The sequence below is a fragment of the Coenobita brevimanus genome, chromosome 24, assembly GCF_032717465.1.
Source record: "Coenobita brevimanus isolate Jiangsu-jjx chromosome 24, ASM3271746v2, whole genome shotgun sequence".
Lineage (NCBI taxonomy): Eukaryota > Metazoa > Arthropoda > Malacostraca > Decapoda > Coenobitidae > Coenobita > Coenobita brevimanus.
In genome coordinates this window covers 16,781,476-16,807,707 of record NC_136977.1, presented here as the reverse complement: position 1 = coordinate 16,807,707, position 26,232 = coordinate 16,781,476, and the positions used below count along the sequence as shown (strand labels likewise).

At 44.0% G+C, this 26,232-nt stretch overlaps 1 protein-coding gene across 1 annotated transcript in view; it reads right to left on the bottom strand.

Annotated features, from left to right (window-relative positions):
* LOC145393313 (zinc metalloproteinase nas-4-like) overlaps positions 1-13,520 on the bottom strand; it is a 29,729-nt gene extending 16,209 nt beyond the window's left edge. Inside the window, exons 1-4 of the mRNA XM_080267421.1 lie at positions 13,344-13,520; positions 8,948-9,011; positions 1,717-1,829; positions 496-586 (exon numbers count right to left, since the gene is read on the bottom strand). Of these exons, the coding sequence (XP_080123547.1) occupies positions 496-586; positions 1,717-1,829; positions 8,948-9,011; positions 13,344-13,520 (445 nt within the window). The remainder of the gene's footprint in view (positions 1-495; positions 587-1,716; positions 1,830-8,947; positions 9,012-13,343) is intronic.
* Between the last annotated feature and the right edge of the window lie 12,712 nt (positions 13,521-26,232).

Below are 26,232 nucleotides of genomic sequence, written 5' to 3'. Positions count from 1 at the left end.
ATGAAAAATAGCAAAAAATTACTTCTTCAGGTTCTGATTTGAGGGAGGGGGACGTGAGGGACGTACTCCCCTCATATTTGCAGCGGACCAATGATTATTTATAACAAAAGAAGAATGCTTTTACCAAAATATATACAGTAAACACCTTACATAAACGTTATCAAAGAATGATTTCAGTGCAAAGAGGAATTTGGTAATAAATTACGACAAATTTGTTAAAGAGTCAGCACGAATTCAAACTTGTGGTAATTCCGCTAGGAATCATCCCCCCCTCCCTCTCCAAAGTGCAGGATCCGAGCATGTTCCCTGAATATATGAGAATATTAACATAAGATCCAGGAAGAAAAACAACAAATTATTAAGTGTCCCCCCTCCAAAGTGCAGGATCCGATAATGTTCTTTGATTATAGTAATAACAATTTACATAACATCCAGGAAGAAAAACGACAGATTACCAAGTATCCTTTACACAGAGAGAGAGAGAGAGAGACTCACCATAGGTTTGTGAGATGACGTATGGTATGATGCCGTTCGGCCAGCGCCTGTTGACGTCGATCATGGCACTCCTTCCCACCCGCACCATAGCCTGCGCGAACACGCACACACACACACACACACACACACACACACACACACACATTCATTTCAACAGAGGAGGAAAAGAGGAAACCTGGTAATGTACAAACTTTTATTAAGAACGGAGAAAGCTGACAAGGGGCACAACACATACAATACCTGCCGGACTTTGTAATAGGTAGCCAGGAACAAGACGTCAGGAAGCGCAATTTTCTAATGAAAGTAATTAACGTTTGTGACCAGCTACCAAAACAAGTTGAGTTTGCTAAAGGTGTGAAAATTGGATGTGTGATAAAACAGCAGTAGAGATCGAAACATTAGAAGCTTGACTCAGTCCTGTAAAAATATCGTTAAATAAGAACATCTACACTCATATATATATATATATATATATATATATATATATATATATATATATATATATATATATATATATATATATAGGCGAAGATGCACTTGACAGGTTGATGATGATTGGCTGAATGCAAAAAGTCCGTATAACACCGTTGTATGTCAAATAATTGCCGGTAATGTGAATCGAAACTGGTAATTATTTGAAATACAACGATGTTATTCGGACCTGTCGCATTCAGCCAATCATCACCAATCTGTCAAGTGCATCTTCGCCTCAGTTATGGAAAAGAAAAAAAAAAACAGTGCGTGAACAATTCCCATATGTATATTACAGAAATGTATGACACACAGCAATTCCTCGTACAGTCAGGGCCAAAAGTTCATTTACTACGAGTTATCCAGTGCGTCTACTTCACATTTCAGGCATGTCTGGCATTTTTCTCCCGTACGCATCACATCAAAGAAAACCTTATTTGGGCAGAGAAACATACCAAGATTATCTCAGCTTTAGAACATTAGACAACTGAGAAAAGAAATTAATGGAGGAGGTAAAGTATTAGGAGAACATTAATTTTGTCCCCGACTGCATCATTCATGCTGTGAACTCTTACACAGCTCGGTTAACACACCTGATTATTTCCCACCAAAGTATATTTTGGATTCTGACAAAATAGATGGCTCTACATGTTCTCTCTCTCTCTCTCTCTCTCTCTCTCTCTCTCTCTCTCTCTCTCTCTCTCTCTCTCTCTCTCTCTCTCTCTCTCTCTCTCTCTCTCTCTCTCTCACCCCCTTGTGCAGGTTGAGGGGCAGGTCGTTGGACTGCAGCATAATGTCTCCCTGGAACAGTCCAGCCATCTCAATAGGGTCGGGCTGGAGGCTGGTGTCCACTGTGTCATGAACTGCCGGGTAGGAAGCAGGTGGTGGTGGGACATCAGTACTTCACATTAGTGGACAAGGACTGCGCAATATATGGTTCACCTTGTAGTAGGCAGTAGCCTAGGTGGCACTGGAGACTTCATAATACTTCTTCTCCTGGCGATTTATTTTCTGTTTTACACTTCCTTTTTACTTTTGTACGTAACCGAGGCAAGTACAGTCAGTACCATCTATGTGACTATAACCAGACGCCTTAAATCCGTAATGGATGGCTACAAACAAATCGCTTCCATACCATCCTGTACTCTGCCACTTGGCTGCCTTCCCTCCAGCTCACACACTCCATCATTTATCTCTCTAGTCCATCCTTCCATCTCCTCCCCGGTCTCTCCTTCCTCCTCTTCCCCTCCACATACACGTAGCCATTGGGGGATCAGAGGAGGCAGTTTGTCCCCTCTGGGAAAATTTGGGGGAAATGCTGAAAGGGATTTTTGGCATAGTTCTTGTATGACAATACAGTTTTCCTAATTTTACCATTTGTATATTAAACAATATTATACAAGGTAGGGTAGTGGATGTTGGAGTGGCCCTGGTGAGAGAGGATAGTGTTTGGAAACTCCCTGTACTGTTGTTTGCAGATGATACTGTGTTGTTGAGTGAAGACGAAGGGGAGCTGCAAGGCTTGGTGGATGAGTTTGAGAGAGTAAGAAACGGAATCTAAAGGTGAATGTAGGGAAGAGTAAAGTGATGGTCTTTGAGAGAGGTGAAGTTAGTGAATGTACAGCGAGGTTGGATGGTGAGGAACTGGAAAATGTGAGTACGTTTAAGTACTTGGGTAGTGTGATGAGTAAGGATGAAGGTTTGGAGGGTGAAGTGCTTGAAAGGGTACAGCAGGGAAGAAAGGTTGCTGGTTCTTTGAAAGCAGTGATAAGAAACAGGGAAGTGAGCATGGAAGTGAAAAAGTTACTACATGACAGTATTGTGATACCAACTCTAACGTACGGAAGTGAAGCTTGGACATTGTTGGAAGGACACAAGTCAAGAGTGAGAGCAGTGGAAATGAGTTATTTAAGAGGAGCCTGTGGAGTCACGTGGAGAGACAGGCTGACGAATGAGGATATAGAGGAGCGTTGTGGTGTTGATGTGGATGTGATAGGAAGCGTTATGAGGAACACACTGAGGTGGTTTGGCCATGTGGAGAGGATGGAGGGTGAAAGACTGACGAAGAGAGTGTATGTGAGTGAGGTGGAGGGGGGAAGAGGGAGGGGGAGGCCGAGGATGAGATGGAGGGATGGGGTGGAGAGGTATATGAGAGAGGGGGGTGTGAGTTGGGAGCAGGGCAGTGAAATGGCGGGGGACAGGGCGACTTGGAGGCGATCTGTTTGTGGCCACCCCAAACGGGATTGAGGCGTCTGGCAATAGATAGATAGATAGATCTATTTCTCTCCTTCATCCTTCTTTCCTTCCATCCTCTTCTGTCATTCTTTCCTTCATTTTTTCCTCGTCCTTCTGCCTACGGATAGCTTTACACTCCCTCTTCTGTCTTACTTTCCTTCATTTTTTCCTCTCCCTTCTGCCTGTTCGTGATTCTACACTGAGTGACAAGCCAAACGGTTTCCTGTACACCAGGAAACCATTTACTAAACTGGGTGGTAACCATATAACAAAATTCTGGCGCCTGGTGGTTTAGTGGGTAATTACGGCACTCCAATCGAATTGAGCCAATGAAGGTTTATATCCAAAGGATGACTGGGGTTCATTGCTCTCGTAATACCACTCAGGGATAAGTGAGGCTGGTCACTCTAATCTTAAATGTCAGGACCAACCTGCCTAGCCCCGGGCTCCTACGCTTCTCATGGGGCAACGTAGGATTGGATGATGGAGTGATGGATGGGTTATCTATTTCCAAAAATATTTAGGAGCAATAATTTCCTTTGAAATTGAAAGTTATACTAAATATTATAAAGCCCTTGAGAAAAAATGACCAGTTATAGCTTAACAATTTCCCCTGTCACCTTAGATTATGCGGTTAATATTAGGGCTCTAATACTGTTTTGCACTTGAATCCTGATGAGGTGTAAGAATGGCCTTCCTGTCCCCTCAGCCACATCCTCTCACCCTGTAGCCAGTTGCAAACAAACACTACGCAATAATTGTTACAAACAACTGAGACAAGCAGAATTTTTGAAGACTGCATGAAGCTATTTTGATAACCTCAGAATACATTTTAGAAGGTAAGCAGATATAAATATGTGTGCCAGGGGCCTCGTTTGGGTGGGGGACAAGGGGACGTGTTCCCTCCCCCCCCACACACACATTTTTTGGAGCCTGGGGGACAGAGTATCTTTTGTCTCCCCTACTTTTCTATAATAGGTGAAAATTTTCACGATGAATAGCTTTACGATGTTTTTCTTTTTTTCCCTAATGGAAAAATCCTTTCTATACAGTACAGTACAGTTCTGGTGATATGAAAATCCTTCCCTGCTGAGCGGAGCAGATCGAGTGGTCACTTGAGTCAAGGTTTAAAAGAGGTTAATTCCACCAGAAGTATTCACCACCTCTGATGCCTGAGCCAATGAGAATCAGACTAATAGAATAAGCAGTGGAAAACAAAATTTATATTGGTTACTACCACAGCAGTAGAACAAAACAGAATACCAGATTGGGGGTGGAAGCGGCAGCGAATTTTGATTGACACATACAGTATGTGCTAAGTGGTGAGAGAGAGAGAGAGAGAGAGAGTAAGAGTTATTTTCTATTTTCCAAAAGGAAAATAGAAAATAACGATATTATCACGAATATGGGAAAGTGTGTGTGTTCGGGACACTCACGCAAGTGTGGTGACAGATATTTTGGGGAAATGTTCCAAGTGTTTGCCCTCCCGGTGAAAATCCTGGATACCCCACAGCCCCTTTACCTCACTAAAATACTCTCATCTATAGTCAGTCTCATTTTCCATTCTCTACAAATGGTCAAACCATCTCAGAGGGCTTCTCTTAACGTTTTTAATCACATCCACATCCACCACATCCACACCACAACTCTCCTTCACTTCCTCATTTGTCTGGCTGTCTCGCCATATACGAGTAACTCCTCATATTCCTCTCATATAACTTATTTCTATTGCTCTCACACATGACTTTCGTCTTTCTACTAGGATCTAAACTTCATTTCTACCCGCTGGTGCGGGAATTACAATACTGTCATGCAACAAACTTTTCTTTTTAGAGATTTATACTCACTTCCTCATTTCTTATCACTGCTTTCAGTGAACCAGCAACCTTCCTACCCTGCTGTACGCTTTCAGGAGCTTCATCGTCTAAACTTCCATTCTTACTCATCATTTTGTCTAAAAACTTGGTTACACTGACATTATTCATGTACTGGTCATTCAGCCTCAGTGTGCCTTCTGTGACTTCATTTCTTTCAAAGACCACAACTTTACTTTTAGCTATATCTATGTTTATTTCGCTTCATATATACACTCCAAAACAAATTTACCAAGCCTTAATATTCCCGTCATCTTCATTTAACAATGTTTTAGCATCACCAACAACGGTAGAAGCAGTTTCCAAAGTCTACCCTTTCGCATTTAAGGTCACACTGGCCTATTACATCTTTTATAACCCATATCATCATCATCATCATCATCAGTTTGAGTATCCACTGCAGGACCGGCCTATCCCGACCGAAGTAGGGACGATACAGGCATTGTATCTCTACCAAGTAGCTTAGGTTGTCTGGTAGAGACTATATGTAGGGTGAGAAGTGCTTGTAAGTGTGATTGTAGTGTTGTAATCGCTTTGGATGTGTGTGTAGTCTGTGAAACAAGTGTAATTGGCCCTCGCAAGCCGACTGGGTGCAAACATACTTTACAATATGGGATACTGGTTTAACCACAGCACCCCTGGTGTCCGCCAAATTGGTACATGGCCGGGAGAACGCTACAGAGGCTCCTTATAACCCATATATATATATATATATATATATATATATATATATATATATATATATATATATATATATATATATATATATATATATATATATCCTGAACAACCATGGGGACATAAAACATCTCTACTTCAAGACAACTTTCAGATCAAAGAGCGCACTTCGTTCACTGTATAGTCTTAGCATTCAAAAACTTCTCATCTGGGCTACTCCATAATTGTCAGTACCTTCCACATTCCTTGCCTAGCTACTCTTGTATACTTTGTCCAGTACTTTTTCAGGTACTAACATTATATGAATAACATTAAAGAAAATATCAAGATATTACAGGTATAATAAATCGCTATAAAAAAAAGGTGCTATGAAGCTTACAACGCTTCCTAGAATACGATCCAGTGATTCGACGAGTTACTGAAACATCGAACTGGCCATCTCTATTCAACTCCAGGGCGTCATTTAGCCCTCTTCAGCCCCAGGGTTTCATTTAACCAACTTCAGTCCCAGTACGTCATTTTTCTCCTTTCAGCCCCAGGACATCAATTTAACCCCTTCAGCCCCAGGACATCATTTTAAATCCTCCGGCCCCAGGACATCATTTTAACCCCTTCAGCCCCAGGACATCATTTTAACCCCTCCAGCCACAGGACATCATTTTAACTTCTTCAGCCCCAAGACATCATTCAGTTTCTGGGCGTCATTTAACCCCTTCTGCCTCAGGACGTTATTTTCAGTTTATTTTTGCTGCTATTCATCTACTGTATAATAGCTACGGGTATAGTAAAGATTACTGTATATCTATCCAATTCTGAAAAGCCTCACCTAAGCTGACTAAAACTGCCTGTAGGCAGCTATCAGAGGATGAAAAATGCGTCATCATTTAGAAGGTGTTAACCAGTTCAGTCCAACGATATATCTTTATATTCGCATTCCCGAAGGAGGGAAGGGTATAAGGCTTTACTCGCTGTGTGTGTGTGTGTGTGTGTGTGTGTGTGTGTGTGTGTGTGTGTGTGTGTGTGTGTGTGTGTGTGTGTTTTAGCAAAATGTTTCAAAAACGTTTTATCTGTTATTAACCAAATCTGGTGGAAGTGTTTAGGGTCAACCAATGAGTAAACTTAGTTTTTGAGAACAATAGGCCAAACGTCAGGGTCACAGGGCCAGGTCAAAGTCTGACGTAGCAAAGTCAACTTAAACAGTTTTTATCCAATTTTGACTAAAGCTGGTGGAAGTGTTGAGGGTAAGGCAAGAGTAATGTGATTCAGTTTTGAGAATAATCGGTCATATGTCATGGTCGCAAGGCAAGATTAGGGTCTGACTTATTTTTTATAAGCATCCGTCTCTGGGCATAGGCTTTCACAGTCCGTTGCCTGAGGCTCGGCAATTTTCTTACGTGCTGTACCATACACATCCTCATGCGTGTTTAACAAAATAACTCAATTTTTATTTGATTTTAATCAGACTTGGTGGAATGGATGAGAGCCAGTTAAGGCATAAACCTATCGTTCTCAAAACAATAAACCAAACGTTAAGGTCACAAGGCAAGGTCAACTCAAACCATTTTTATCTGATTAAGACAAAACTTTGCGCAACAGTTGAGGACAATACAAGACTAAAAAAGATTTGATTCTGAGCACAATCAAAGATCAAAGTCACACGCAAAGGTCAAGGCTAAGGTCACACAAGGTCACAGGACAAGGTCAACTCAATTTTAAGTTGATTTGAACCAAAGCTGGTGGAAGAATCAAGAGTCAGGCAAGCAACAAGAAATTCAATTTTAACAAACAGTCAGAAATCAAGATCATAGAGCAAGGCCAAATTTCTACCCGTGTGTCTGTGAGTGAAAAAAATAAAGTATTTCAACAAGTTCTTGTTCGATTTTAACCAAACTTGGTAGAAGGGTTCAGAGCTAGCCAAAGAGTTGCCTTAATTTCTGACAACAGGTCAAAAGTCAAGGTCACATGGCAAGGTCAACTCAAAGTTTTTATCCGATGTACAGCAAACTTGGTGGAAAGGTTTAGGATAACGCAAGGTCAAAGATATCCAGTTTGAAAACAATCAATGGTCAAGGTCACAAGGAAAAGTCAAGGTTACAGGGCAATACCATATCAAACAGCGTTGGACCGATTTGAAACAAACTTTGTGGAAATGGTAAGGGTTAGGCAAGAGTGGAGTAATTCGATTTTGAGAGCAATTGTTCGAAGATCACAAGGCAAAGTCAAATGTCCAGCCATTAGGTGGGGACGGGTATTGTATACAGTATATTCTATGAGTGCTCCTTCTAGTTCAGTTTGTTCTTGCAAACTTCAGACACTTTTTTTTTTCTCCTATTTAGCAGTGACTTTCCGAAAAGCGGGGGTCACATACAACCTTTGTGATTTTCCTTACTATCAGGTGGCGCTTCTAAGCTGAATACTTGCCATGGAGCAGGGAGAATAAACTATAAAATACGTCATCGGATGATAGAGATTAAAGTACAGTCCTTTCCACCACAGAGGGGACAACTTGGACAAATGTAATTGTCTGTCACCCGTCCACCCACAGTCAGTTTATGTATACATGGGCACGATTTACAGACTTAATACCTTGAACCCGGTGATGTTCTTTATTGTTCATTCCTGCAAACTATGGACGATTTTATGCAGCTTTGGGTTGACCTCTTATGGTGAAGGAATCAGTAAAAGCCACAGGCAACCCTCTGGTTAGAAAATCTCATCCAAACTGTACGAACTAGTCCGGAGGTCGCAAGAATGACATTTTGATGCTGCTGGATTAGAAATCAACCGCATAATCCTTAATTTCCATTGGGCCTGTGTAATTCATACAGACCAAGGATGCAAGTTTATTATACAGTACATTAAGTCAAGCCCAGATCATCGTACATGAGGATTGCATGAGGACGATGAGGTATATCAAAGACTGACGCAAGACAGGGAGTGTATTTCCTAAGTGTAAGCCATTTCGGCACCGCGCGCCAAGTTTTCTTTTCCCTGAGATTTATTTATTTAACCCTAACCTAATCCAAGCCAACATAGCCTAACCTCAGTAGGGAGATCTAAGAACACTTAATCTAACCTTAACAGACCAATCTAATCTAACTGACCTAGTCTAACTTAGTTTAGCCTAACGTGATCTACCTTAATTCAAATATTTTTGAAAAAGAAAATATGTCAGACTCAAGGGATATACTCACTCATGCCTTTACTCTTCTCGAAGTCGGCTGGGTTGAGCGGCGGGCCGGGGATGTCCGTCTCGATCTGTGGGGAAGACGCCATGGTGCATTGCCCTAATGCCTGACGCACATACTCTATACCTTCCCTCACTATCCCTTCTCTGTTCAACTCTCTCTCTCTCTCTCTCTCTCTCTCTCTCTCTCTCTCTCTCTCCATTGAATCCAAGATGAAATATATATATATATATATATATATATATATATATATATATATAGATATATCTATCTATATCTATATGTAAGTCTATCTATCTATCTATTGCCAGACGCCTCAATCCCATATGGGGTGACCACAAACAAATCGCCTCTACGTCGCCCTGTCCCCCGCCATTTCACTGCCCTGCTCCTAATTCACACACCCCTCTCTCATATACCTCCCCACCCCATCCCTCCATCTCATCCTCGGCCTTCCCCTCCCTCTCCCCCCTTCCACCTCACTCACATACACTCCTTGTCAGTCTCTCACCTTCCATCCTCTCCATATGGCCAAACCACCTCAGTGTGTTCCTCCTAACGCTTCCTATCACATCCACATCAACACCACAACGCTCCTTTATATCCTCATTTGTCAGCCTATCTCTCCATGTGACTCCACAGGCTCCTCTTAAATAACTCATTTCCACTGCTCTCACTCTTGTGTCCTTCCAACAATGTCCAAGCTTCACTTCCATACGTTGGAGTTGGTATCACAATATTGTCATGTAATAACTTTTTCACTTCCATGCTCACTTCTCTGTTTCTTATCACTGCTTTCAAGGAACCAGCAACCATTCTTCCCTGCTGTACCCTTTCAAGCACTTCACCATCCAAACTTCCATCCTTACTCATCACACTACCCAAGTACTTAAACGTACTCACATTTTCCAATTCCTCACCATCCAACCTCACTGTACATTCACTGACTTCACCTCTCTCAAAGACCATCACTTTACTTTTCCCTACATTCACCTTTAGATTCCGTTTCTTACACACTCTCCCAACCTCATCCACCAAGCCTTGCAGCTCCCCTTCGTCTTCACTCAACAACACAGTATCATCTGCAAACATCAGTACAGGGAGTTTCCAAACACTACCCTCTCTCACCAGGGCCACTCCAACATCCATTGCCCTACCTTGTACCTCTTTTATAACCCCATCCATGTACAGATTCAGCAACCATGGAGACATTACACATCCCTGTTTCAACCCAACCTTCAGAGAAAAAAATTCACTCAGTTCACCATCCACATGCACTGCATCCTTAGCATCCCCATACATACTCTTCACAGCATTCAACAACTTCCCATCTACTCCATATATTCTTAATACTTTCCACAATCCTTGTCTATCCACCCGGTCAAATGCTTTCTCCAGATCCATGAAAGCCGCATACAACTTTTCCCTTCTCTAGAAACTTTTCCACTAAAGATCTAAGAATAAATATCTGATCTACACAACTTTTTCCCTTCCTAAATCCTCCCTGTTCTTCTCCAAATAATTCCTCTGTTCTTTCCCTAACTCTGTCAATAAGTATCCTACCATACACTTTTCCTATTACACTAAGAAGACAAATGCTCCTATGATTACCACACACTTCTTTTTCCCCGTTTCCTTTGTACAAGGGAATAATTATACCTGACTTCCAATCCTCCGGGACTCTACCTTCCTCCCAGGCCAATCTGCACATCTTCCACATCCATTCTACTACTATCTCTCCCCCATGCTTCAGCATTTCACCACACTCTCCATGAATTCCTGGGGCTATCCCCAATTTGACTTTCTTCATTGCTTTCACAATTTCTATCCTATTGATTTCTTCCTGTCCTCTCATCTCCCTCCTTCTCCCAGCCATTCCCCAGCCACTTATACTCGCATTACTTCCATCCTCTATGTTCAACAATTCCTTAAAGTGTTCTCTCCATCTGCTCACTTTTTCTCCCTTCTCCACTAGTAATCTACCATTTTTATCTTTCATTCCCCTGCTAACTTCACTGCCACCCTGTCTTACTCTCTTCACCTCTTTCCAGAACATTTTCTTACAGTTCCTCCACTTTACACTCAAATTCCTTCCAAATTCCTCATCCACTCTCTGCTTACTCTCTCTTACTAATCTTTTCACCTCTCCTCCTTTCTACATATAACTCTCTCTTCCGCCTCTCCACTTCTTACACGCCCCTATTTCTCATCCATTCATTGTATGTTTTCTTCTTTCGTGCCACAGCCTGTCTCGCCTCTTCATTCCACCACGCTGTTCCTTGCACCGCCCTCCATCTTCTCTTCACCCCACACACCACATCACATGCTGCACATATTTCTTCTGTGAATATCCTGCACACACCTTCCATGTCCCCCATCTGCTCCAATTCATATTTACCCAATCGTTCCTCCACTTCTCTCTTATATTCTGTCTTTTTCTCATCCTCTTGTAACCTTTCCACTCTCCTTGCAACTACTCCTTCTTCCTGTCCTTCCCTTTTTCTATTTCTCCATCTTGCTTGGACCTTGATTCTGGCCACTACCAAGTAGTGGTCAGAAAGTCCACTCCCCCAGCCTCTATAAGCTCTTGCATCCATAACACATCTTCGCATCCTTTCATCCACACACACATAATCAATCATTGCCTTCCTTTCATTCAGTTCACCACCCACCCTTCTCATCACTCGCCATGTATACCTGTGAATCATTTTGTGCCTGAAGAGGGTATTGGCTATCACCAACCCCCTCCCAGCACAAATGTCCACTAATGCACAGCCATTCTCATCTATCTCAGCAGGCACACCCCACTCACCAACTATTCCATCCACCTTCGCATTCCCTACTTTACCATTCATATCACCTATCAAAAACACTCTCTCATTCCTTCCAAACTTTTCCATGCACACTTCCACATTTGTCCAGAACTCTTCTCTCACTCTGCTTGCACTATCTTGCGTTGGCACATACACACACACAATCGCCCACATTTGTATACCAACTTTCAATCTTACCCACACAATCCTTGACCCAACTGATCCATACTCTCTTATGTTCTTCTTCTATCTTCTACTCACAACAATACACACTCCTTCTTTTGCCCTCTCATTCTCACCTACTGCTGCACATATACCCCATCCATACTCCCATTCTCTCACACTTTCTCCTCTCCATTTAGTTTCAGTTACTCCACATACATCCACTTTCGCACCCTCAAGCACCTGAACAGTCTCTCTCTCTTTCACCTCATCATTCACACCCTTACATTCCATGTATTAATTTCCCTCTCCCCCCCACCAAACAGGCTTAGGTAGGGATTCACAGACGTATTTGATATCGATTCTCTGTTATAACTTAGATTTACTTTTGCAGGAAGAATTAAAGACGTAAAAATTCTGCACTCTCCCTTCCTGTCCCTCCTGAGGAAAACAGATGCAGCCTATGATGAGTTCCCTCTCGTAAACTAAAATTATTTATTATAGAATGAAAAGGACACACACACACACACACACACACACACACACACACACACACACACACACACACACACACACACACAGTCAAGCTGTTTTTCAAAAGATGGTAGCCTAATTATTGTGTAAGTAGTAACACTCGTAAACAGTGAAATACGCATTGTAGCATTATTAGGAACGGTAAAGAGAAAAAATGCACATAGTAATGATCATACAGGTTACCAGCTCACTGTAAACAGGTCGCATCAGGGGAAACAACACAGTGAGAAAAAACAAAAATGAAGCTGTAAGATAATAAAAGAAAGAAAAAAATATTTGAAGTAAGTCATTATCAAACCTATCCAGCAAACACCAACTGGCCCTAATCTTCAATAATTTGATACTTCTTTGCTCACAGAATATTACTCAGGGATTAATTCCACAGCCTAGATGCATTTAGTATAAATAAAATAGAGCAACACCCAAAAGGTAGTGTGCTTTCGAGCACCCAAAAATGACACAAAATATTGTGCAGATTTGCACATCCTGACCTTAGAGCAAAATTTCAAACCTAACTTCATTTCGCTTTTTGGCTGATCAGCGAAGACGTCGACAATGCGTTTAGACAATTTTTCGTCTTTGAGCAGTACAATTAAAGCTTAAATCAAGAAGGGGAAGGCAGGCACCCAGATTTCTGAAAAACAATTGTGAAATGCCTATGGTTATTATATGTGATAAGACTGCATCCTACATTACTAAATGCACTCAGTAACGCTGCTGAGTGCTTAAGAAATTACCGTCGAAGATAGGGGCTTATCTACACCTTCGCAGTTACGTTTTAAGCAATTGTCCGTTAGAGAACAGTACTTGCATTTTAGACACAAGGCAACCCAGTGAAAAAGGGAAGGCAGAGATAAAAGGTAACTTTATTTCTTTGTGTTTATGGTACTGACCGTGTCGGGGCTTCCCAGCGGCAGTTCTGCAACAGCGTTTGGGTCGAAGAAAGACTGCTGTCCTACGTCCCCATGTTGAACGATGGGATCTGACGATCTCTCCTTCACCACCGCTGCTGCCCCCGCCGTTCCACGCAGCAGCCACCACACCACACACAGCAGCGGCACCAGCTCCATCAACACCGTCCCACCTCGCTACGACGAATATTCGCTTGAATAATGTCCTAATTTACATCCACATCTCCCCCCCCCCAACATACACACTAAGCATACATTTCCAGTCGCCTACGCACACATTTTACATGTTGATCATTATTGTGTCTAATCCTGTAATTTTACACAAATCCACAAATCGTGTTTGGAAAACTAGTTACCATATCCTAAAGGACTATACTTTTCCCTAGGCTTTAAACTCCAGTATTTTTTACGTTAGTCAAATTATGTTTTTTCACGTATTTCTTGGCCTTTCATAAACCGGTAGTACTATTAACTCCTACCCGATGACATAATCTATTTTATTTTATTCCTGGCATCACCAGACGGTTCAACCTTCGCCTTGAGGCAGACTTTTTGAATTGAAAACTTACGGTGTTAGATATTACGTTTACGAAAGGTGATCATAGGCCATGCTGGCTTTTTTTTTATTTTTTTATGCAAGGAAGAAGGAACCAAAGATCAGGAGCCCGCAAACCTTTCCGTTCAAGAAAAAACAAAAACAATACAACAGTGAGCCAAATTCAAGATCCGTTCATTTCGAGATGCCTGGACACACTGCGTTTGAAAGACTGGAGATCATAGGAAGTAGGAAATACAGACAGAGGGAGACAGTTCCACAGATGACCTGCATAAATGAAGGACTGGGAGTAACGGTTAACTCTTGCATTAGAGAGTTGGACAGAAAAGGAATGAGAGTTTGTTGCTAGACGGGTGCTACGCGCCCGTCGTAATGGTGGAGGGATGCAAGCAGATAGTTCAGACGAGCAGTGACCACCGAAGTAGCAACAGAAAAGTGATAAAGCGGCAACAGTACGCCGAAGAGATAGAGGCTGATGAGACGAAAAGCCTTTGACTCCACCTTGTTGAGAAGAGGTGTATGTGGGGAGCATCCCCACACATGAGAGTTGTACTCTCAACAGGGACGAATAAAACCCGTGTATAAAGTCAACAACTGTGCAGGAGTAAAGAAGGTATGGAATCGGCCAAGCACACCAACTCTCTTGGAAGCAGATTTTACAAGAGAAGTAATATGATCTTTCCAAGATAAATACCAAGAGAATGAAACCCCAAGTATGTTTAAAGATGATGCATTACTGAGCTGGATATTGTTAAAAATTTGATACATTTGTGGAAGATTTTGGTGGGTTGATAGGTGTAAAAACTGAGTTTTTGACGCATTAAAAACAAGATTACTTTTGCCTCAATCAGAGATTTGAGCCAAGTCAGGCATTAGATGTGCCATAGCCTCATCCCTTATTTGTTGAAGTAACTATTAAGATAGATGCTGCGGGAAGCGAATGGAAAGACGAAAGGTGGAATCATCAGCGTATGAGTGGATAGGGTCAGATGTACAGCTTAGAAGGTCATTGATGAATAAAAGGAAGAGAGTTGGTGATAGGACAGAGCTCTGACGAACACCACAATTGATAGATCTAGGAGAAGAACGGTGGCCGTCTACAACAGCAGCTATGGAACGACCAGAAAGGAAGCTAGAGATGAAGGCACAGATAGAAGGATAGAAACCGTAAGAGGGGAGTTTGGAAATTAAAGATTTATGCCAGACTAGATCGAAAGCCTTTGAGATGTCAAGTGCAATGGCAAAGCTTTCCCCGTAGTCCCGAAAGGAGGATGACCAGGAGTCTGAAAGGTAGGTGAGATCACCTGACAGAGCCCATACTGACGATCAGAAAGAAGGTAGAGAGAGGAAAGATGCTTTGAATTTTTTTTACGTTAAGAATAGACTCGAAAAATTTTGGGATGCAGGATGTTAAAGCAATTGGGCGATAGTTAGAGGGTTGGGAATGGTCACCCTTCTTTGGGACAGGCTGAACAAACTTCCAGCAAGAAGGAAAGATACGGGTTGATAGGCAAAGGCAATAGAGTTTACCTAGGCAGAGTGTATGCACAGAAGCACAGTTCTTTAGGACAACAGGAGGGACCCCAGCAGGCCCATATGTAGATCTTGTCACCTGATGGCACCTCTCTAGGCTTCACAATCTAGAGCTATTTCCCTCTCGCTCCCCAACCCGGAGATTTCCACGAAGAATCTCACAACACGCCTTTCTCGGGCTGCCTCTGGGCACTCTTCCCTCCACAGTCACATGTGCGACCCTCCTCAAGTAGCCATCCTCCCCCCTTCTTTGAACATGTCCAAATAATTTCAGTTTACCGGTTTGCATTACCTCTGATATTTGTAATGCCAAATCTCGCGCATCACACTACCCACACTTTTGTCACTTGGTGAGGCTTGACTCATTCTTCTGTACAGTCTCATTTCTGTGGGTTCCATTCTGCATGCACAGCCTTCATTAACTCCTCTTTGCTGGCAGAGGCTCTCTTAAACCGAATAAAATTATCCGGTAACATCAAGAGTAAACCATAAAAAGACGTCACCTTATTGAAGGGTTACTTATACCACAACAGTTCGTATATGGTCTTGAAGTGAAGATATTCTGAGCTTCTGTTGTCTAAGATGCATGGATATAATTCCCTTCAGTCCGATGACTTATTTTCCATTGCAGTCTTCAGAGCTCCAAACTGTTTAATTCATTTTTGGAGAAAGTATTAGAACTGAAAAAATTAGCTATAGCCTTCATTTACCCGTTCTCTACATGAGGTGTCCCCCAAAACTAAATACTACCGTATGAAGTTAGCAAGAATTCCTTAGTAATGCACGCCACAGGGCTGAAAAGGGTATTTAAATTTTCCATACTTACCGACAGACTTCACTTGCCAACCCCACCACTGAGTAACGTATGGTGAGGATGGGAGGAGTGGGTGGGTTTGAGACTACTTTCGATTAATATACCCATGATGGTGCCAGCATCACGGTGAGTGTTGCTTACACTCCCAGCATCCACCACCACCGTTACAATTGTCACCTCCTCCCTTCTCTGTAATATTCCCTTGTCACAATCAGTAGTTTAATCAGCCACCCCAGTATCGTGCATTATAATCTTAATTCTCATTATAATACTAAATCTCAGAGCTGTGCTTAATAACTTCTGCTTACATTTTTGTTCCTGATCTCCGTAAAAAAAGAAAAAATAATAAAAAATGAAAAAAGAAAGAAAGAAATCGGAAACCAAACTGCTCTTTATTAGTGCTTTAAAAAGTACTTTTTTTTTTTACCTAGGATTAACGAATGTTATGTTCCCGTTAATGTAATATTTACCGTACCTTAACTGCCACTAAATCGCCCAAGATGGATCTTTCATTCTTTTTTTTTTTTTTTTTTTTTGAGGGAATTTATGAAACGATTTACCCATTTAACCAACTTGATAGGAACGATTGTCATTAAACCGAAATATTTTCTTAAGGTTCAGACCGGAAAAGGTTTCCCAGTGGCGAGTAAAATCGTCTGGAGTTAGTTAGAATAAACCAGTTTGGTACCAATCAGGGTAAAATAAGTTGTTGCCTGATGTATGAAGGTTGATCAAGCTCTATGTAGTAATGTTAAATGATCATGACGTCATTGGATTATTTTACGGTTAGGTAATCATGGTGTTAATCTAATGATATGATCCTGTGTGTGTGTGTGTGTGTGTGTGTGTGTGTGTGTGTGTGTGTGTGTGTGTGTGTGTGCAGCTAAAACTGGAAAAAAGGGTTTGATGTGTAGGTGGGTGGATCGAGGTGGTAAGGGAGGAGGTAGGTGATCAAGAGTGTGTGAGATATGCTGTGTTAATGGTGGGGCAGGGTGGGGGTAATACACCCTGTGAAGATGGATGTTGTAGACTGACTGGCATAGGAGTGAACATGATTTAACATAAGAGTACCTCCATACAGAATAAGAAAAAGAATAACATAAGCACACACCGTTATCAGTTATCTGGTGTCTGACAACACAGGTGAAAACATCTTCGCAAATGCTTTCATTATATGGCGGTAGACTGAGACACAACCCACCTTACGTGGACCACTGCCAAGGTTCCTGTGCACATTTTGATGGGGACATTATACAACCCAGGTCTTGACCAGACAGGGACAATGCCGTAAAAGCAAGGTGCATGTAGTCCTTTCAATCAATGTGGAAACGGATATGCATATATAAAATTTATTCTATCATACTGCGATGACAAAATGAGTTTAAACGGTCTCCTAGTCTTCTCTGTCTCGTTGCAGTAAATAATCATAGGGACATGCAGTACAGTAAATAATCATAGGGAAATGCAGTATGAAGTTCTTTGAATTGCAGTACATATGAGAAAAAACTTGCAGATCGGTATGTGAATAATTCCCTGGATATAAAACACCTCTTGTTTATACAAATAAAGTATAATTTCGAAATTAAAACGTATTTAGAAACAACAAGCAGAGAGGTAAGTACATGTTGACCATGTTTTCGTGTCCAGTGCCGCCAGTGCAGAACTACATATTAAACTTGCTTTCCATGGTTTTTAGGGAGGGTTAGCTAAGTAAGGAGCTCCCCACAAAAGATACGGCACTGACATAAAAGAAGGGATAATGCAGGATGACCTCGGACAATTCAGGACGCAGATAGGTTATTTCATTCTGTGAAGTCTTGGCCACCCTCATCTATACTCCATTTTTTATTGAGGCGAAGATGCACTTGACAGGTTGATGATGACTGGCTGAATGCAACATATCCAAAAAATATTTACTAGCCCTAATTTCTCCCTCAGATATTTGTTGTCAGTTAATAATGCTAGATAATGAAGTAATGTTGCATTCAGCCAATAATCACCAATCTCTCAAGTTCATCTTCTCCTCGATTTAAAAAAAAAAAAAAAAAAAGCGGAGTATAGTCACCCAGACAAGGTCTGAGCTCTGAAACTTTTCCCTCCACTTGAGATTCGGTGTAGACTCGATTCGTGAGGCGTTAAGTGACTACATCTCCTGAATGGGCTGTGGCAGTCTCGTTACTGCAGCTCGCTATTAGTGCAGGTATATGAGTGTGAGACGCTGATCATGGATTGTATTGCATATAGCTTACAAGAAGGGAATGAGGTGTTCATTGAGTAAAACTTCAAGCACCTTCATGCTGAGTTAATGACGTACAAGAAGAAAAAACATTCCCTTATTTGCTTTAATGGACTTTGACGCGATGGGATGCGATTGTCGAAGTTAACGCTTTCAGATCAGATCAGATGTGTGTCGGAGGCATTGCCTTACAACTGCGCCTACTCGTACTTAGCTGCGTTTGGTTTCAGTCGTTTACCTCACAGTGGTAGGTGAGAGCGCTCACCGTCCACTCACTTGATGTAGTGCTGCTCTTGGGTCCCAGCTCTTTCCTCTCTTCCTTCCTTCCTCTTCTGTCTTTATTTCCTTCATTCATTCCTCTTCCTTCTGTATACGGGTGACTCTACGCTGAGTGACAAGCCAGATGAAATCCTGTGCACCAGGAAACCATTTGCCACGCTGGGTGGTAACCATATAACCAATTTTTTTTTTTTTTTTTTGCGCCTGGCGGTTTAGCGGGTAATTACGGAGCTCCAATCGGATTGAGCCGGTGCAGGTTTATACCCAAGGGATAGCTGGGGTTTATTGCTCACGTAATACCACTCAGGGATGAGTGAGGCTGGTCGCTCTCAACTTAAATGTCAGGACTAACTTGCCTAGCCACGGGCTCCTACATCCCTCATGGGGTAACACTGGATTAGATAATGAGTGAATGAATGAATAATCTTATTTGCTCTTTTTTTTTTCAAAAATTGTGTAAAATCTGTTTCATTTATTGTATATTTTTTAGCATAAAACAGAAAATGTCCAGTTATTTTGCTCCTCTATAAATGCTTGTTATGATTCTGACATTTTTACTCATTCGTATATCCTCTGCAGTGCAGTAAGAAATGTTCCAAAACCTCTCCCTCTACTCCACAAGACTGACATGCTATATTTTCATTTCAGTGTACTTTTCCATCATTTGGTGGCAGATAGTTTGCTCTTACTCTTATAAGATGACTGATGATGGATGTTTGTCGTATACTGTTTCTTCTTCTTCAACCTGTTTCTTTCATCCTTTGTAAATCTCTAAGCTTGTCTTACATCTTTCTTCCACTTTCCATAATTTTGTATCCCAGATTTAATTTTCTCTTGTTATTTCCTTTTCAAACATTTCAGTCTATATTACTAATGCCTATCGTCTCCATATATTTATTTGTCGCCTCAGCTCACCTCATATTTTGTTGTCATTAACTCTAAGACAGTTCTTACATCACTTTTGTCATTTAGTTTGTTTTGGGGCTATTGAAGTATTCATTCTGAGAGTCTACGTTTTACTAGAGAGACCCATATGTCTCTTCCGAGTGTACAGTAGGCTACATTTAGATGTGTATTTTGGGGCTTCTAATATCTGTCCATACACAGCTTTCATTTCCTTGCAGTTTTCCGTTCCTGAGTCTGTACAGTTTATTAAGAGGAAGGGTTACATTTTTCCAATACGTTTTACCAATTATTAGTTTGATGCAACTCCTTACAGTGGTTGAGTTGGTTGTGTTTGCGAGTTTCTGTGCCTTTTCAATGATTTTTTCTCCTTGTGTCAAGCTAATTTCTTTTGTTGTGAATCGCTAAAACTAAGTACTTTATACAGTTTTTTACTGGTTTTCTCGCTATTTCTTGTTCTGTCGTGTTATATACAACTGCACTGCTTTTTTTATTATTATTATTATTATTATTTCCGAGCCACATTGCCTACTGATCTCAAGTAGGCTACTGTTTTTAGATGTTTTGCCTCCTCAGTCGAGTTTGCTAAGAGTAGACCACCGTCAGCGAAATATAGTATCCATATTTACAGTTTTTCATTTCTTAACCCTGCATTTTCTTCCTCTAATTCCACTATTATTAGATATGTGATTAATTTAAATACTGTACTACAGTACAATCTGCGCATCCTTGTCTGACGCCGCTTGTTACTTCACTTTATATGTTACCAGTATTTATAGTCGTACTCGCGTAAATGTGCGCCTGTGGTGTGGCCCGCATCTGTGTACAGTGTGCCACGTTTTCTGTACCGTTCTCTCTCTCTCTCTCTCTCTCTCTCTCTCTCTCTCCTGGCGGGAAATGTGAGCCACCCTGAGTACTTTTGATTCTTTTATAAGTTATTTATAATTGTGCTTTCATTTGTTAATTTGGTTGTGTTATATTTAGTGATATTTATCATTTTTTGTATACGGCAACAGATGACCCGTTATTGCAGTACCATGATTGATTTTCATTCATTCATTCTCTTTCCCCTTCCTCCATCTCTCAGCCTGACAATGCCTCTACCACCACCACCCCCCGTCATGCCAACAATGCATTCAACCTTGCCCCTCTCCTGCCTGCCCCCCCCCCTCTCTCTCTGTCTCTCTCTCTCTCTCTCTTTTATTTCAAGAGACATTTTGGATATTTGATTTTACATAATATTGTATATATTGTAAATTTGACATCATTTCCACACCACCCTTTAGGTCAAGGCCACCGACTGGGTCTGGAAGTGTTGCCGCTCGCGAGTGAATAATGTTTTTTTTTTTTTTTTTACTTCGGTATTGGCATATGCCTACTATTTTGTCCTACATATTAGCTTATGATTATAAATGTGATTATTCCTCGCCCTTATAATTACGGTAAAAGCCAGTAAATGTGAGCATTTTTCCCTAGCAACACCTGTACAAGCTATGCTTGGGTCTGTGGAGGTACGTACTTTACCTTAGGCCAGACTGGGTGTGTCAGTGTTGCCACTCACAAGAATTATATGAATTATTTCTTTTACTTCGGATATTGGCATATTTCTTCTGTTTTCAGGCTCTATCTTATATCCATAACTGTAATTTTATTACCCACCCTAAAACTACGCTAAAAACCATTAAAAGTGACTACAATTTCTTTTAGCAACACTGTACAATATGTATGCCATGTTTCTGTGTTAATGTATAAATATTTTATGCATAATAAGATTACTGTTGATTCATCCATCAAAATACACAAGTGTAAGTTTTATTCACCTGAATTTATCGTATTTGTGATGCCTTGTACATAAATAGCTTCCGTTTCACATAGCAAGTTGGGGAAACGTGGCACCATTGTACACAGGTGCGGGCCACATCAAAGCCGCAAATTTACGCGAGTACTACTATAGCTTTGTCTTGCATCTTTATGCTTATTAACAACAGCATTTATTATTCTCGAGTCCATTTTATACTTCAATAATGTTGTTACTATCTTATCTCTTCTTAATGATACTGTTAAGCAGCGGGATTTGCCAGTTAGGTACTGCTAGAGAATTCCCGATGTTTCCCGTAATTCCGTACTTCCGTTACGAGTCAGAGTTGCCAATTAGCCTGCTGTTTGTGATTGTAGTTATTATGTAAGTTGTACGGTGTAGGGAGGTTCCGCCCGGGGGTCCTGGGGGCGGTCTGGAGGTCCAGAGGGCTGCGGTCCCTGGTGTTCAGAGACGCCGTCAGGAGGGGGCTGCGGTCTCGGCCTACATCAGGGTCTGTCACGCGAGGCCTCTCCAGATCTGGCTGCAGGGAGAATTAAGAGCCCAGTGGAAGTCACAGGGCCTCTCCAGTACTCCTCCAGGCTGCAGGCTCCCTCTGGGTTGTAGGTTGGTGAACAGGAGTCAGCACCTGATGGAGGAGCAGCTTCCGGCCATCTCCTGCTGTAGGGCTCAGCTACTGGCCGTGGCCTTCTGGGGACGCGGCTGCAGGCCGTCACTAAGGCCCGACTACTGGCCGTGGCCTGGGGGAGGGAGTGGCTACAGGCTGACTCAGGCACCTTCAGAGCAGCTACAGACCTTCTCCTGATGAAGGCAGGTGCGGCTACAGGCCGTCTCCTGAGGGAGGGTTGAGTGGCTACAGGCCGTCTCCTGTGGGAGGGTTGAGCGGCTACAGGCCGTCTCCTGTGGGAGGGTTAAGCGGCTACAGGCCGCCTCCTGTTTGCCTCCGGAGCGCTGCAAGCCATCTCCTGTAGGAAGGCCGAGCGGCTACAGGCCGTCTTGTTAGGGGCACCTTCAGAGAGGCTACAGGCCATCTCCTGACGAAGGCGGGAGCAGCTACAAGCCATCTCCTGATTACCTTTGGGGCGGCTATAGGCCGTCTCCTGCAGGAGGGTTAAGCGGCTACAGGCCATCTCATTGGGGGCACCTTCAGAGCGGCTACAGGCCGTCTCCTGCAGGAGGGTTGAGCGGCTACAAGCTGTCTCATTAGGGGCACCTTCAGAGTGGCTACAGGCCATCTCCTGATGAAGGAAGGAGCGGCTACAGGCCGTCTCCTGTTTTCCTCCAGAGTGGCTACAGGCTGTCTCCTATAGGAGGGTTGAGCGGCTACCGGCCATCTCAGGGGTGCTGACTGGAGCTGGAGTAACAGCTCCACCCTGTGGTTGTCGAGGATCGGGTTGCCCACAAGGTAGTTGCGGTTTCCTGCTATGGTGGTGGCAGGCGAGTTGTGGGTCAATGGGGTGTGCGGCCCAGGCGGATATGTCCCTCTCGCACGGAGCTGGACTGCGCACTGTCTACCTCTCTGTGGGCTCTTTCTGGGGATGTCGTGTTGTTTTCAGAGCTCAAACCCCGCATTTTAAGTACCCTTCTTGTCTTAGAAGAATTATATAAAGCGAAAGGATTGTCAGTAGAAAACGCATTATGTCAGGTGGATAACGATGGGTAAACTCAAGTGTTCCTAATTAATCACAAGAATGGAGAAGTACAGTTAGAAAAAAGGGACTTGTATAGTCAATATTGAAGAATGTTCCGCCCCCCTGATGGAGATAGTTTCAGCTGGAATGACAAGATAAAATCTACGGATAGAGAAAGCATAAAAGAAAATTTGATTCACTCAGATATATTTAATTGGATGCAAGGGGAATGAACAAGATCAAGAGTCCGTGGGGTGAATACTACTATAATTAGACAGGGTGCGGATTGCAACACTTGATGTAGTCACTTAGTTGTGGCGGCACTTATACAAAGACTTTTGATTCCCCCGCGCACCCTAGTCTCCGTTCACAGTTACTGAAAGTTCTTTTATTTAGGACTCACACAATCACTATAAGTTCTCTTACTTAGGGTTCAAGTTATTTTCTGTTCTGCCGAGTATCGGGTTCTTATAGACTAATAGTAACTGTCACTGGCTTTACACTGGACTTCACTTGGTCACTGTTCACTGTTATTTCCCCTGGTTTGTTCTCGGTACAAGGGGCGTCACTATTTACCAGTGTATCCTGGGTAGAGATCACTCTGAAGTACGGGCGTGAGGAGAAGGCCCTAGAGGGAGCCTGCCTGCAAGGGGCAACACACTGCCCGCAGGGGAGTCACTGCCCGGGTCCTGGTCGTCGGTGAGGTGCAGGGAGGCCCTCCTGTCTGAGGGCCTCGACCCGAGAGGAGGCCCTCGTACTGGAGCCTCGTTGGTGGGGTGCAGGGAGGTCCTCTGGTCTGGGGGCCTCGACCTGAGAGGTGGCCCTCGAGACTGGGGCCAAACAGCTGGAGGAGGCGGGCCTGTCACTTCTGGCTCCGTGGGGTGAGGGAGCCTGGGTTGCCCTCGTCTGGAGGCTGCTGGTCGGGCCTGGGAGTCCTGGGACTGCAGTCGCCTGTAGGAAAAAGCGCCGACAGGGTTGGGCTGTGGCACCGTCTCCGTCTGGTGTCCGACAGGAACAGAGATTTCCCAGGGTAGGAGGTAGGGCCGGTATCGGACCTTGCCACCACTCTGGCGACACCTCCGGGGCAACACTCCCAAATGGTGACAAAGGACTCCCACAGGAGGAAAAGGCAGGAGAAAGGTACACGGAGTCTGTGTCCTCTCCAGTACGTACTAAAGCCGTAGCCTCGGGTCACCTTACCCTGGTACGTCTTGTGGCCGTAGCCGTAAGCCTACCCGTCTTACGAGAAGCAACTGAAGGGCGTACAGTGGCCACTCCTTACCCATCACGTACAGTGGCCGTCGACGTGGTGTTGCTCCCGTAGTAGGGAAAAGCAGGAGAGGGGTGCACAGAGGCCACGCCCTCTCCGGTACATACTGAGGCCATAGCCAAGGGCCTGTCTACCCTGGTACGTACTTTGGCCGTAGCCGGTAGCTGATCTTCCCATAGAAGAGCAACTGAAGGGCGTACAGTGGCTGCTCCTTCCCCGTCACGTACAGTGGCCATTGACGCGGTGTTGCTCCAGTAGGAGAGAACAGCAGGAGAGGGATGCACAGAGGCAGCACCCTCCCCGGTGCACACTAAGGCCGTAGCCGAGGGTTCCCTTACCCGGGTGTACACTTCTGGCCGTAGCCTTGGGCCTCCTACCCTTGGGGTGGTAACAGTGGTCGTCGACGCGGTGTTACCTGGGACTGAATCCTGTTCAGTCCCACCCCGATTTTGGTGATGGCTGTCCCGCCTGCAAGGTCATTGCCTTTTTCCGGTCACCTGGTGTTGGGGTAGTTGCGGGGAAAGAGGACTCAGGACAGTAGTGTCCCAGTGATCCTCTTGACCTGGGTCACTAGCCCCACCGTTGTGTCCTCCTGGGGTGGTGGTGTGGTAGGGGCTCGGTGGTGGGGTGGGGGGTGGCGGGGTGGGTGGTCCGGCAGCGGGTATTTTACCACCCTCCGTGGTAAAGAAGTCATGACCCCGTGACTGGAGATGGTATGTTGTGGTGGTGGATGTCTGGTGGGCCGGGGTGAGGTGTTGTAGGAGGCTGGTCCAGTGGTAGGTGACGGGGTTCGGTTCTCGATGAGGGTTGAGAGTGAGCCGGAGAAAGGATGGGTGGTCGGTCTGGTGTAGGAGGCAGAGAAGGTGGTGCGTCTTCCGAATCCTGACATGTGGGCGGTCGTGGGGTAGCCAGTGCACTCTGGTGATCTTCATCTCGGGGAATGGTGCCTGGTGAGGAGGTGGATGCTGAATGCTGGAGAGTGACGGGAGATTGGTGCTTTTATGGGGGATGGGTCGGTGGGAGGAGCGTTGTACTTTGGGGAATTGGGATTTGGGAGGATTCCATCGTGCTTTGTGGAGAGGGAGGGTTATGGGGCAGGTGTTTGAGGTATGGGTGGTTGTGGTGGTGGGTGGTGGGGTGTGTGGGCGGTGGGAGGTGGTGTTGGGGTGTATCTGGAGGGTGGGCGTGAAAGGCGTCCTGACCTGGTGGTGGTGGTAGTGAGTGTGTGTGTGGGTGGTGAGGGTGGTTGTGCACGTGGTGGCGGTGAGGGCGTGCAGCCATTGGGGGGGAGGTGGGGGGGGATGCGGTGTGGCGCATATAATGAGAATGGTCATGGGGGAGGGGGGGTGAGGTTGGGCGGGTGGTGCTTGTGCATGGTGGGCTGGAGTGTGGTGTGGTGTGGGAGGTGGTGGGTGTACAGGTGGTAGGGAGGTGAGTGGTGGGCTGAGGAGGTGGTGGCGTTGGGCGGTGGCGGTGATGTAGGCTGTGGAGGTGGTGTGTTGGGATCGGGTGTGTTGGGAGGTGGCGTGGTCGTGGGTGAGGTGGAGGGTGGGAGTAAGGAGTAAGAGTAGGAGTCTGAGGGGTAATTCTCAGAAGGCTCAGTGTGGACAGGTGTGCAGGAAGAGGTGCGGGGCACGCGGGTGTGGGGATGGTCATTGTTGGGTGGGTGAAAGGGTCGCACGTGGCGATTTCGGTATGTGCGTTGCTGTCCTTGTTGGTCAATGATCACTTGGTAGGGGTTAGGGACTCAGACTATTTTGAAGGGACCACTGTACCGGGGGGAGGTCTTGGTGGAGGCGGGAAGGTGTGCCACGACAATGAACTGGCCAGATT